Genomic DNA, 13124 nt, shown 5'->3' with positions numbered 1-13124 from the left:
GTTAAGTCCTGGATATAGTGTCATCAGAATATGACTTGAGAATTTAGGACACAAAGTAGTATTTCCCAAACCTGGAACTCCAACACTACGTAGTCTGGTCCTGTTTAAACTATTTTTCTGCTTCTTCTCAAATGCCTCAAAATATTTTTTTAATTTATTATCTTTTCCCCTCCCTAGACCAGAAAAAAAAAATTTCTAAAATTTCAGAGTGTTGATGTAGGTTTTAGAAATTATCTTTTGTTTTGTTTGTGCTTGTAAGATTGCTCCTACAAGGCAAGCAAGGCCTTGGGTATACACTGGGACCACAGGTTGTGTTACCTCATCAATATGAAATAATAGTTATGAAGAATACAGTACAACATAGTTTTCTCATACTTTTGTCAGGTTTTTTTATAAGAGGTAAACTGTTTTGTATGTTTCAAAGTCTATACACTGATGAAATATTGATTATAATTAAGTTGAGTAAGTTATTAATATTAAATGGTGTCTTTCTAGGAAAGGGAAATCCTCAGAATTTAAAGCTCATACAGCTCCGGTTCGAAGTGTAGACTTTTCAGCTGATGGCCAGTTTCTAGTTACAGCTTCCGAAGACAAATCTATCAAAATATGGAACATGTTCCGCCAGCGCTTCTTATATTCCTTGTACCGACATACACACTGGGTACGCTGTGCCAAGTAAGTACAAAAAGTTTCATAATAAGACTTCCACTCTCCCCACCACACACTTTTTCTTCTGCAGCCCATGTTTGCCCCTTAACCTCCAGAAAAAGGATTGAAGCTATATTCATTCAGTCACTCAGCAAATATTTATTGTGTGACTGCTGTGTACTGAGACCAGTAGTAAACAAAGCAGTCAAAATCACTTGCTCTCATGGAGCTTCCTTCTAGACAGACAATTAAAACATTAGGACAATAGAAAGCTATGTCAGATAGTGGTAAATAATGTAGAGGAAAGTAGAGCTGGGATGGAAGTGGGTGTGAAATTTTAAATAGGTGTTCAGGGATGGCCTCATAGAAGGTGGCCTTGAGCACAGACCTAGAGGAGAAGAGGGGGTGAGGCTTGAAGAAATCTGTGAAATGAAGGGGGAGTCTGGTGGTTGTTGGAGGAAAATCAAGGAGCTGGGAGCGTGGAAGTGGAGTAGGAAAGGCTCAGGACAGGATAGCTCTGACATGTACCCTGAGTGAGAAGAGATGCCACTGTAGTATATTCCTTTCTCTGATTTTATTTTCATGGGGTGGGATCACCTGACTGCTGTGTGGATAACAGACTGTCAAAAGAAGAGAGATATTATTAGGAAACTATTGCAGTACAAGTCCCCACCTGGATCCTGGTGGGGATAGTGGGGATTGTGAGAAGTGGCTGGATTGCAAATAGTTTGAAGTTAAACCAACAGTACTTGCTGTGACATTGATGTGACAGAGTCAAGAAGGACTCCAGGATCTTTGGCAGCAGTCCTATGGAAGACAAATTCTACTGAAGGCATTATTGTTAGCTATCTGCTAATGGCCACAGTGCCTTTCCTGTGCATAAGGTACACTGCCAAAGTACTTCATATGCCCATCTCATTTTCTCATCAGAACTTCCTGGGCAGGAAGCGCTCTTTTATTCCCCCCACTTTGCAGATGAGGAAAGTGAGTTTCAAAGTTAAATTTTGTATTCATCTAGTTGAAAATGATAGAAACCCAGATAAATTCATTTTATGTTCCCAAGGTAGTTAATTAATTGGCTAATGTGTTTGATAACCTCAGAGCAGGGAAGGAAATACTAGAACCAGGGACTGTGTATCCTATCTCTGGGCCTGTGCACATGGAAGCTTCATTCTGTCACACACACCAGCACTGAGGCCATGGCCAGCTCCAGGCTCCAATCCTCACAGCTCTGTAACTAGAGAAGAGAAAGGCCACCCTCTCTGCTCCTTCTAGAAAAGTACCCTGCTGACTGGCTCAGGTGGCATGCTGTGCCCATCCCTTCACCTAGCGTGAGATGCTGAGGTTGCCTCAATTCAGCTCAGCTGCCTGGCTTGGCCAGAAACAGGGTCATACCCACTGTGAGCTTTGGGCGTTGGGATAGAGGATGGTCTTCACAGAAGGGGTACTGCTCAAGCATGGTCACTGGGGAGGCCTGGGGGGTGGGGACTAGACCCTGCACCCTCCCTGCTTGTGCCTGTTGAGTGAAATAGCATGCCAAGCGACCCAGCTAGGAAGTGGTAGAGTTTGAGTCTGAGTCCAGCTGGCTGTCTGCTCTTTACTGCCCATGCTCTTCACTGTTTTTTTGGTCTCAATGGGACATTATTTTCAGGAAGTGTTGATTATAATCTAGGGTAATGAGCCTGAGATAGAGAGAAAGACATGCTGTTAGTCAATAGTTTTGTTTTTTTTTTTTTTTTTCTCCTAAAGATCTCACCCACTTTTTGGCTCTGGCAATCTCAGTGTTTTTTCTATATTTAACATATAGCTATGGGTTAAGAACATGAATTCTGGACCTAAAATATAAGTCAAAACCCAGGCCTACCACTTATCAGCATGTGACCTTTGATGAAGTCACCTTGTGTGTCAGTTTTCTTCCATATAAGTTGGGATGATGGCAACAGTAACCTGCTACATAGGTTGTTAAGATATTTAAATGAATAAATATAGAGATAGAACCTAGGATAGTGCCTCCCACATGGCGGTCACTACAGAGCTCTTAGCCATCTCTCATCATCATCACTGGACTTACTGAATTTTTAAAGACACCTGTAACTTGAGTTGATCATTTCTTATGTCCCTTGCCAGAGAGCTTGGCAATAAGTGAAAACACCGTATATTGATTTAACTAAGCAAACAGAATATTTCATGTACACTCTAATAATAGTCATTATTTATCAAGTATATTTCTTCTGGAAAGAATGAAGGTGGTTTATGATAACTCCTATATCTATATATATATCAGTCATTAGAAGGAATGGGGAGATGATTCTATTTAGAATCATTATGCTCAATACAAATTTAGTATGATATTTATCCTGATTTCCTACCCCTCAGATATTAATGGAATGATGGTGGCTGGTGTAGTTTTCATTTTCTTGCAGTTGTCCATGCAAGAAAATTTTTCTTGAAAGTAATTCTAGCAGGTATTTTATTCATTGCCCTTATAGTGAATCATCTATATACAATATAAATGTAAAAAAAGGTAACACTAATGTAAGACAAAAAAAAAAAAAAAAAAAAACAACTCATGAAAAGTCACCAATTTTGGTCCTCAAAATATTCCTTTAATTGGCATAGTGCCTGCTATATATCACATATCTGTGTTATTTGCATGAAGATTGTGTGTCAGCTTTTTATCACTGAGACCAAAATACCCAACAAGAACAACTTAGAGGTGGAAATGTTTATTTGGGGCTCATGGTTTCAGAGGTCACAGTCCATAGATGACCAGCTCCATTGCTGTAGGCTCAGAGTGATACAGCACATCATGGAGCAAGGGCCTAGTAGAGGAAAGCTGCTGAGCTCATGTGCAAAATGCATTTAGTTCATCACCACGAATCCCACAGTCAACAGCTCTGGCATTGCCCAAAAGTCCAATCTAAGTCAAAAGTCACCTCTGAGATTCAGGGCAAACACTTTGACTGTAAGCCCTTATAAAAATAGAAAACAAATTACATATATCCACTATACAGTGGCACAGAGTAAACATTCCCATTCTAAAAAGGAGGAATAGAGGCATAGGAAGAAGGGATGGGGCAAAAGCAAGATCAAAATCCAACTGGGCAAATAGGTCTTATAACTCTGCATATAGCATCTAGGATACATGGATGTGAAATGTGCTCTCCAAAGGACTTACAGCCTTTCCCCTTTGTCCTTGCCAATTGAAGTCCACATGACCTCTCTTAGCCTGAATTTCTCCACAGCCAGAAGCTTTTCTTAGCATATAGTCCACATTACTGGCATCTTTTTATTCCTGGGGTCTCAATTTCAACTTTGGCTTTACCTGCACAGCTTTACACATCACCTTCTTAGGGACAACCCCCAGGGACTCTGACCTTGCTACACTTTGCCTGGCCTTCCAGACCTTCCTTTGAAATCTTAGTGGAAGTCTCCATGACCCCTTAACTTTGCTATCCAGTATTCATGCAGAACCAGCACCATGTGAATGGTGCCAAGGTCTGCTGCCAGCTTGCACAGTACCTGGGCCCCCTGGAATCACATCTGCAGGGGTACTGCACAGGCATGGTCACTGGCAGGGATGCAGGGGACTAGACCCTGCACCGTTCCTGCTTGTGCCTGATGCATGAAATAGCATGCCAAGTGTCCCCAGCTAGAATGTAGTACAGTGAGGGTCTGAGTCCAGCTGGCTGTCTGCTCTTACTGCCCATACTCTTCACTGTTGTTTTGGTCTCAATGGTACATTATTGCTCAGGAGGTGTTGATTATAATCTAGGGTAATGAACCTGAGGTAGACAGAAGGATAAACTGTTATTCAATAGTTTTTTTTCTCCTAAAGATCTCACCCACATTTTGGCTCTGGCAATCTCTGGCAATCTGAGTGCCTGCATGGCTCAATATGGTGAAACAACTTCTTAGGCCCTCTGTGCAGGCAAGGTACCCCCATGATCTCTTCCAAAGGAATTCTCCCTTCTACATTCTGGAACCTGCAGTGGGTATGGTCTTGCAAATTCCTGAGATGCCCTACAGGCATCTTCCCTATTGTGTCTGGGCAAAGTACTCAGCAGTTCTTTAGGGGCTGCTCTTCAACAAGCACAACTTCCTTAGTCCTAGCTTTACATCCACTTTTCTGACCAAACCTCAAATTTTTTTCAAATCCTTCAGCTCTGTTTTCTGTACCTGATTCTCAGAGTAAACCTGGCTAAAAGCTGCCAGCAGTATCCATGCCACCACCTGACGGCTATGATGCTCTGAAATTTCCTATGCCAGGTTAATTAGTCCATCATCTCTAAATTCAGCCTCACACAAAGTCTCAGGACAGGCATAAAGGAACCATGTTCTTTGCCAAAGTGTCCTCTAGTTCAGTTCCCAGTGGAGTCCTCATTTTCCTCTGAAACCACTTGAGTATGGCCAACATTCCTATTGGCATTCTTATCTTCTAAGCTTATTAAACTCTGTTTACAGCATTCTAAGTTTTTCCAACCTTCATCTCTAAACTTGTCAAAATTCCTCCTGCATACCAGCTCAGAAGCCTTCTGAATCACATGGTCCAGTTAGTCATAGCAATGACCCCACTTGTTGGTATCAATTTTTGTTTTGTCAGCTTTTTTTCCAGCGTGACCAAAATGTGCAACAAGGACAAGGTAGAAATGGAAAAGCTTATTTGTGGTTCATAGTTTTAGAGTCCATAATGGCCAACTCTGTTGCGTTGGGCCCAAAGTAAGGCAGAGCATCATGGGAGAAAGGCCCAGGAGAGGAAAACTACTCACTCATGTCAGGGTCAGGAAGCAAAAAGAGAGAGGAAGGAGCTGAAGGAAGTACCCTTCCAGGGCACACCCCCAGTGATCCAACTCCTCTAGCCCTATTCCACCCATCTACAGTTACCACCCAGTCAGTCTATTCAAACTAAGATGGACTGATTAGGTTACAGCTCACTTAATATCATTTCATCTTTGAATATTACTGCATTAACAGTAATACACCTCATATAAAAACCTTTAACAGAGATGAAAGACAGTCTTGGCCTCAAGAAGATTATAGTTCAATGGAAAAAAATAGATACTAAATAATTAAAAACCATTGTATCCTATGGAAAATAACAGAAGGTGATGAAGGAGAATATAAGTGAGGTATTAAAGTGGATTTGTGTGAGGAAAAAGTTAAGAAAGACATTCCAGGCACAGAGCTGAGGGAAGGGGAAAAGAAGAGGAAGCTGCAGTACATTTATCAGTGAGGGAGAAAGTGAGAGAACCTGGTGTGCTCTAGATATGTTAATTTTTCAACTGAGGTCAGAACACAGGGAGTACAGTGGGTCAAGATAGTCTGGTATTCTTATGCCTACCTGGACCACATCACTGCCTTCAAGCAAGTTAGTTTCCTGCTCTCAGACTCTGTAGAAATTGGGGTTAATGAGGCTTCTCTCAGTGGCTTATTGTGAGGATGAGAAATGCAAGTTTTTGGTGTGTGGAGTTGAGCAGTGTTATTGAGACTGCCTTTACTCCAGCCAGGCACTATCAGGGAGAAACTCTGGAACTGGGGAGGAGCCACTGAAAATGTCCTCCTTATCAATTTGAGAGAAGAAAACATGGCGGGACTCAGCTCATTCCTGTTTTCTGGTAGCAGAGATTGAGTTTTCCCAGGGAAACTGGCCTCTTCTCATATTCCCTCTGTGTGCTAAGGACTGAGAGGCCTGTCCCCTTTCTAGCAGTGGACATAAAGCTCACGTTTGCCAGTGGGAACATAGCACTTCACTCCTTTATGAATGAGTCTTGCTGGAATGGCAGGTCTTTCTTCTTTAGACTAATTTAGTCCAGAGCTGCTGAGGGACACTATGGCAAAGAATTGACCTGAGAATGTTGATTCAGAGGAAAGTAGATTTGTGAGATGAAAACAGAATGAAACCAAATCACATGGTTTGGTTTCTGGATACAGCCATATCTGAAAGTATTTGTGTGTACATGGTGTTGAATGTATGTGAGAAGGAAGGAAACCTTAAAATATTCTCTTTTGCTCCCCCACCCCACCCCAAATAAGATGCTTTCCATAGAAAGTGATGCTGGAGCAGAGGTTTGGGAAAAGGTGATCTTCATGTCCAGTTTTACATCCCTCCTCACTGTTGCCTTAGTTTTAACATCATTGGCCCTTGTGGAGATTTTTTTTTTTTTTCTTTTTTGCAATAATCTTTTAAAATGTTCTCCCTGCTACAGATTCATCTTCATTCCCCCACATCCTGCTTCTGCAAAAAGCAAATCTGGCCATGCAGTTCATCAGCGTCAGACCCTCTCTGACTCCTTGTCCTGGCATGTCTGCTCTCTGCTTACTACAACCCATCCTTCTTTTGTCCCTTTCACCATTCCCCTTACTGAAGTCCTACAAGGTTCCTCAAGCATGCAGGGATCTGTCCTGAGCCTTTCCTCATGCTGCTTTTCATTCCTGGGATGTCCTGTTTCCTTCTGGACCCTGCTTGGTATCTCTTCATCCAAGAGGGTCTCTCTCTTGCCCAGGCCAAACTTGTCAAGATGCCTCCATGCTAATACACTGTGCTGTTAGGAGCTCTCTTTGTCAGCTCAGCCCCTCTTTCCTGTTAGGCTTTGAATAACATGTATTTTATTCATATAGTATTCTTTTGCCAGGCACTATTCTAAATTCTCTGTATGTATCAGAAAGTAAAACAGACTGAATTTCTGCTCTCATAGAGCCTTTGTCCTGAAGGGACATAGACAACAAATATAATAATAATAAGCATTTATGAAAAAACTAATTTAGGATAGCAAGAATGAGACAATGGGGTTGATTGGGAGGCACCCTTTTATAGATATCAGGAAGAAATATTTACTAAGAGGATATTTGACCCAAGACCTGACTGAGATGAGGGAGCTTGTGAGGTGTATGAGGACAGCATTCTAGTCAGGTAAATAATCCCAGTAACTTGGGAGGCTGAGGCAGGAAGATCACAAATTAGAGGCCTGACTTGATAACTCAGTGAGATTTTGTCTTAAAAATTTAAAAAGCAAATGGCTGGGGATGTAGCTCAGTGATGGAGCACCCCTGGGTTCAATGTTCAATCCCTAGTACTGTAAGAGAAAGAGATAGAAAGAGAAGGGGAGAAAGGAGAAAGGAGAGAGACAAATGACAAATACAATGTGAGAATCACTGTATTTGTTTATGGAAGAGGAGTTGTGGAAAAACATGATCAGTTGGTCAGGAGTAGAGTTAGGTTGTGCAGGTAGCATTGGTGGGAATGTTCACAGTCTTCTTCAGGGAAGAATCGTTTTTGTGGATCTTCTGTAGCAAATTCAGGAGTATTGTACATGCGTGGTATGCTTGGAATGTTTAAGTGGCTGCATTACTTTCCTTGTCCCTTGTGGTTGACTCTCATTCAGACTGACAGATTGCTTGCTTAGCCCACCTGGTCTTAATGAAACACATTTACTTTGCTGATACCCTATGGTTCTGGGGGATTTTTTTTTTTAAACCAGTTCTTTTCTTACTGTTTGGAGTGAGTGACTCATGTAAAGCTCTGCAGAAGTCTCCTTGGAGGAAAGCTCTTTGGTAAAAAATTTGGTTAAATTTAATGATTAAAGATATCTTTTTGGCCACTTTCTATATATGTGCTCTACAGCATTCTTGAATTCTTTCTTATATGTTTATTATAACCTTTTCGTCTTGACTCATCTTATTGCAGTTAGGACAGGACAGTAGAGATGAATGTCTAGCTGACGCAAATGACCACTGAGGCCCAGACCCCCAGACTATTTATGCATCTTCCTGTGAGAATTTAGCCTTGATGAAGTCATCCTAATCCAGGACTTTCTTCCAAAGAGCTGCAAGACTTTAAGTCCTCTTTTCAGATTGCATCCAGAGGTGAGAAAACTCAGCAGGAATTGAGTCATGCTTAATAAATTAAGCAGAGTCTGAAACAAACCTGATGCCAGTAACTTATTTAATGATAGTGGTAATTGCAAGAGGGCCTAGAACTTTTGCATGCCTTACTCAGGGCCTTCTTACTTTGTCAACAGAGTCAGAATGTAATCAGAGGTTACTCAATGAGGCCTGGAACTATAAAGCAAGAGGAGTTTGTTTAAAAAAAATCTGGATGGATAGTTTTCATCATGTTCAAAAGTGAGATGGGCCCATCTCTTACCCACACCTGCTCAGGATGCTGAGTGACTGGTTCTGCTGGTTAGGTACAGTCCAGAGGCCAGAAGGGAGACATGTCCACTGACTCTTTGCCTCATATATTTCTGGACATCTCCTTTCTGTGAATATAGTATCTCCCAGGGATTCAGTATCACTGTCATGTGATTCTGGCCACATAGTATAAACTCTCTGGGTCCCAGTGTGCTCCCTTATAAAATAGGTTTGAGTAAGTACTTTCGTCATGTAGTTATTTTGATGATTAAAGTTAATGAAGGGTCAATTAATGTTAACTATTTGCTGTCCTCATGTTTCAGTTCTTCCTGCTAGGGATTTTGTAGTTCCCTCTAGGTGGTACTCAAAAGTCATTTCACACATTTGCACCTAGTTTTGGGAAACACTACTATTGGTAGCTATTATCATCTATTGAATGTACTTTATGTATTTGACTGTCAGAGGGTGACTATTTGTAAGTAGTTGGATCTGAAGTCTCTGCTATTTAATTGGAGTTCATAGTCCATTTAAATGTATGTAATAAGTACTATGATTAGACATAGTACTTACTGTTTTCTGTTTGTTCCATCTTACTATTTTCTGTTTGTTCCATTTGATTATTGTTTCCTTATCATCCTTTTAGATTATTTCTTAGTATCCCATTTTATCTCCTCTACTGAGTTTTTAACTTTATTCTTTGTCCATTTTTGTGTTCAGTGGTAACCTCTAGAAGTTATAGTAAGCTTCCTTATCACCGTCTACCCTTGAATTAATTTTATGATTTTTATATATAATATTCAAAACATATTGACCAGAATATACAGTAACCCCTTGAACTTGGATTTCCTGGCCTCCAGAACTATGAGAAATAAATTTATGTTGTTTATAAGCCCAGTTTGTGGTATTTTGTTGGTTTACATTGTCTTTTCTTGTGAAGGCAGCAGTCATGTTTACTGTAATTCCCCTATATGTATCTTTTTATTCTGCTGCTCTAAGATATTTTGTTTTTAGCAATTTTACCATGATGGACCTGGGAATGACTTTAATGCTTTTCTTGCGATTCACTGAACTATTTGGATCTGAAGATTATTATTTTTATTATATTTGAAAATATTTCTATATTTTATTCATTTATTTTTCATCCTTAATTTCTCACTTCTTTTTGAGATTCCAAATTCACATATTTGGACCACTTGACATTGTCCCATAGTTTATTGATACTTTGTTCACTTTTTCAAACTTTTTTTCTCTCTGTGCTTAGTTTGCATAGTTTCTATCCCCTCTCTTCAAGTTCACTGGTCCTTTCTTGTGTAGTATTCAGTCCACCATTAAGCTTATTCATTCATTTCTCTGGTGAGGTTCCCAATTTTGTTCATTCACAGTGTCCATCTTTTCCTTTAAATTTTTGTACATATTGGCAAAATTTATTTTACATCCTCATCTGCTAATTCCAACATCTATGTAGTTTCCAGGTGAAATCTTCCTTCTTCTTTGTATGTCCTGTGATTTTTTTATTGTATTCCCAAACATTGCTAAATGTTTGAGAGTATGTATTCTTCTGTAGTTGTCTAAAGAGTATTGTTTTGTTATGATAAGGAACTAACTGTTGACCCAACTAGATTCTGTTGAGAAATGAATTATTGAACTTTTATAGGAAAGATTTAATGTAGCTTTTGCTCATGGGGTATAGTACATTGATCTTTCTAGGGTCTCAGCTGAATGCCTGGTGGTCAGCAAACTCTGGATAGAACTTGAACATCAGAGTTGAGATGCAGTTCTTCAATACAGCACTTGTCTAACATGCATAAGGCCTTGTGTTTGATCACTAGCAACCGAGAGAGAGAGAGAGGGAGAGAGAGAGAGAGAGAAGGAGAGGGAATATGAATGAATTAATTTGGTGCGTGTGTGGGTTCCCTGTGTTCCTTTCTGTCCTCAGAATTCCAGCTCTTTGGCAGTTTTTAATTCTGATTTCTGTTTCTCTGCCCAGTGAGACCGCTGTTTTCTTGGGCTCCACTTCCATGTACCATAATTTAGAAAGTGCTTCAAGGAAGAAATCTGGGTTGAAATGGATTTTGTGCTCATGTCACTTATTTCCCATCTCTCAAGATTCACAGCTCTATCCTATATTTTCTCCAGTGCCTAAAAACAGTTGCTTCATGTGTTTTGCTGGTTTTATGATTGTTTATTGTTGAGGAGCAAATCTTGTAACCATTACTCTCCTCACCATGGCCAGAACAGGAAGTTCTCTTAAAGAAATTAGTGGAATCTAACAACCTAATTTAAGTTTACATGGGTGTAATATATAAGTGTGTAAGAATGGCCATGAAAAATATTGAGAAGAAGAAAAATTAAAAGAAACTTGTCCAACTAGCTCTTAATACATCCGATAAAATTATAGTAATTAAAATATGATTATAATGGTTACAGAATTAAGAAAATTGGTCATGGAAAGCCCAGAAACAGACCCATGTATATATGGGAACTTATTTTAGATAAAGATGGCATTTCTAATTAGTGGGGAAGTCTACAGACTATTTAATATGTGATTTTGTTTTGTTTTGTTTCAATGTTAGAGATTGAATCTGATCCTCTTAAATGCTAGGCAAGCACTCTACCATTGAGCTACATCCCTAGCCCTTAATATGTGATGAAGATAACTAGATTTCTATTTGGAAAAATACAACGTTTATTTGTATTGTTATGTTTATTTCACAGCATGTATTTTGTAGATGAGTTAAACAGCTAAACATTAAAAGTTATCTAAGTGATACTACTCTTCCCCCACTGAATGTACAGTATTTAAATGAATGCAGAGGATCAGCAGAGTCATTTCTTAATTTAGTATGAGGGTTTTAAAGTATGCCATGGATTTATGTCATGAAAATTCTGTGCTATGTGCCAGTACTTTCTATGAAGTTATTGCATGTGGTACAGAGACAGTACCTGTCAGTGCCAAAGGAGATGAATAGCTGAGTTTTCTGGACTAACCATTGTTTATGATCTTGTATCTTAATTTATAGAAATATTTAAAAATAGTTGCTCTATTGAAAATATACTTGTGCTTTTAAAATATAAATTAGTGTAGTTTTAAATTTTTTTTTTGAAATTCATTTGTGAAAATATCAGTTTTTGTTTGCAGTCATTCCTCAACTGGAAATTTTTCTTGAATTACTGCCTTTTTGTATTGGAAATTATTGCTTTCAGTATAATTTCAATGACAAGAAATTAGAAATAACCAATTTGCCAAATTAAAAAACTAAAGAAATTTGGATTATTATGAAACCATTAAAATGATAGTATATAGAAGTTATGGTATGAAAACATGTTTACATGGGGAGTAAAATTCAGAACTCATGATTATGATATAAAAGACCTATATGTGAGCAAAAGATCAGGTGCCAATCAAACATAAAATATTAAGAGTGATTGTGTTTGGGTTTTGAGATTCTGAACTTTTAGCCTTTTTTATATTTACCAATTTTTAAAAATGATTTTTCTTTAATGATGTAGACATTTATGATTTAAAATATATGTATAGGTACAAAAAGTGCAAAAGCACTTTTCTCAAAGTTTAAATTACTGTAGCACTATATTTTTAAGTGGTGTATATTGTAGCACACATGCTTCTTTCTGATGTCCTTAGAGAAAAATAAGTAGAGGTTAATGATGAGAGAACTTTTCCAACATTACTACTTATCCAGCATTAATTTTAGGGGGAAGGAGATCTGCCTTTAATTTTCAGTTGGTAGTATTGCAAGTGATCTTTTGGCCTTCTGAATTACAAAGATTTTTTTATTGTGGTAAATATATATAGTGATGCTTCTCAACTTTTGATGGAATTACATCCTAATAACCCACCATAAGTTGAAAGCATTTAATCAAAAATGCCTCTAATGCATGTAACCTACTGTACATCGTAGCTTCTCAACACAGTAGGCTGTGGAGTATTGGTTGTTCCTCTGGTCAGTGCTTCGCTGCCTGGGAGCTGCAGTGAGCTGCTGCTGCCAAGTATAGTTTTGTTCCTCATAATTGCTAGCCCAGGAAAAGGTCAGAATTCAAAGAATCATTTCTAATGAATGCATGGCCTTTATACTATTGTATAGTTGAAAAATCATAAATCCAGCCATCATAAGTCAAGGACTGTCCATTATAACATAAAATTTACCATTTTAAGCATATTTATGCATTTAGTTCTGTGGCATTGAGTACATTCTCATTGTTGTACCCAACAGATTGAAAATATTTTAAACATCAGCTTTCATTGGCTATATATAATATTAAATTAGTCTTCATTCTTTTAAAATAATTTTTAATTCCTTCAGTATTTACGAAGGACCTTTTCAGTG

General features: G+C 38.7%; 1 protein-coding gene across 9 annotated transcripts in view; it reads left to right on the top strand.

The window, feature by feature from the left end:
• Positions 1-13124, top strand: part of POC1B (POC1 centriolar protein B) — a 92898-nt gene that overhangs the window by 24384 nt on the left and 55390 nt on the right. For all 9 annotated transcript variants that reach the window (XM_079139201.1, XM_079139198.1, XM_079139199.1 and 6 more), the window contains one exon: positions 496-675. In XM_079139201.1, coding sequence (XP_078995327.1) covers positions 496-675 — 180 coding nt within the window. The remainder of the gene's footprint in view (positions 1-495; positions 676-13124) is intronic.

This window comes from Sciurus vulgaris, assembly GCF_902686455.1.
Source record: "Sciurus vulgaris genome assembly, chromosome: 5".
Classification (NCBI taxonomy): Eukaryota; Metazoa; Chordata; class Mammalia; order Rodentia; family Sciuridae; genus Sciurus; species Sciurus vulgaris.
The sequence above is the reverse complement of the archived record's forward strand: the minus strand, read 5'-3'. Positions and strand labels throughout refer to the sequence as shown.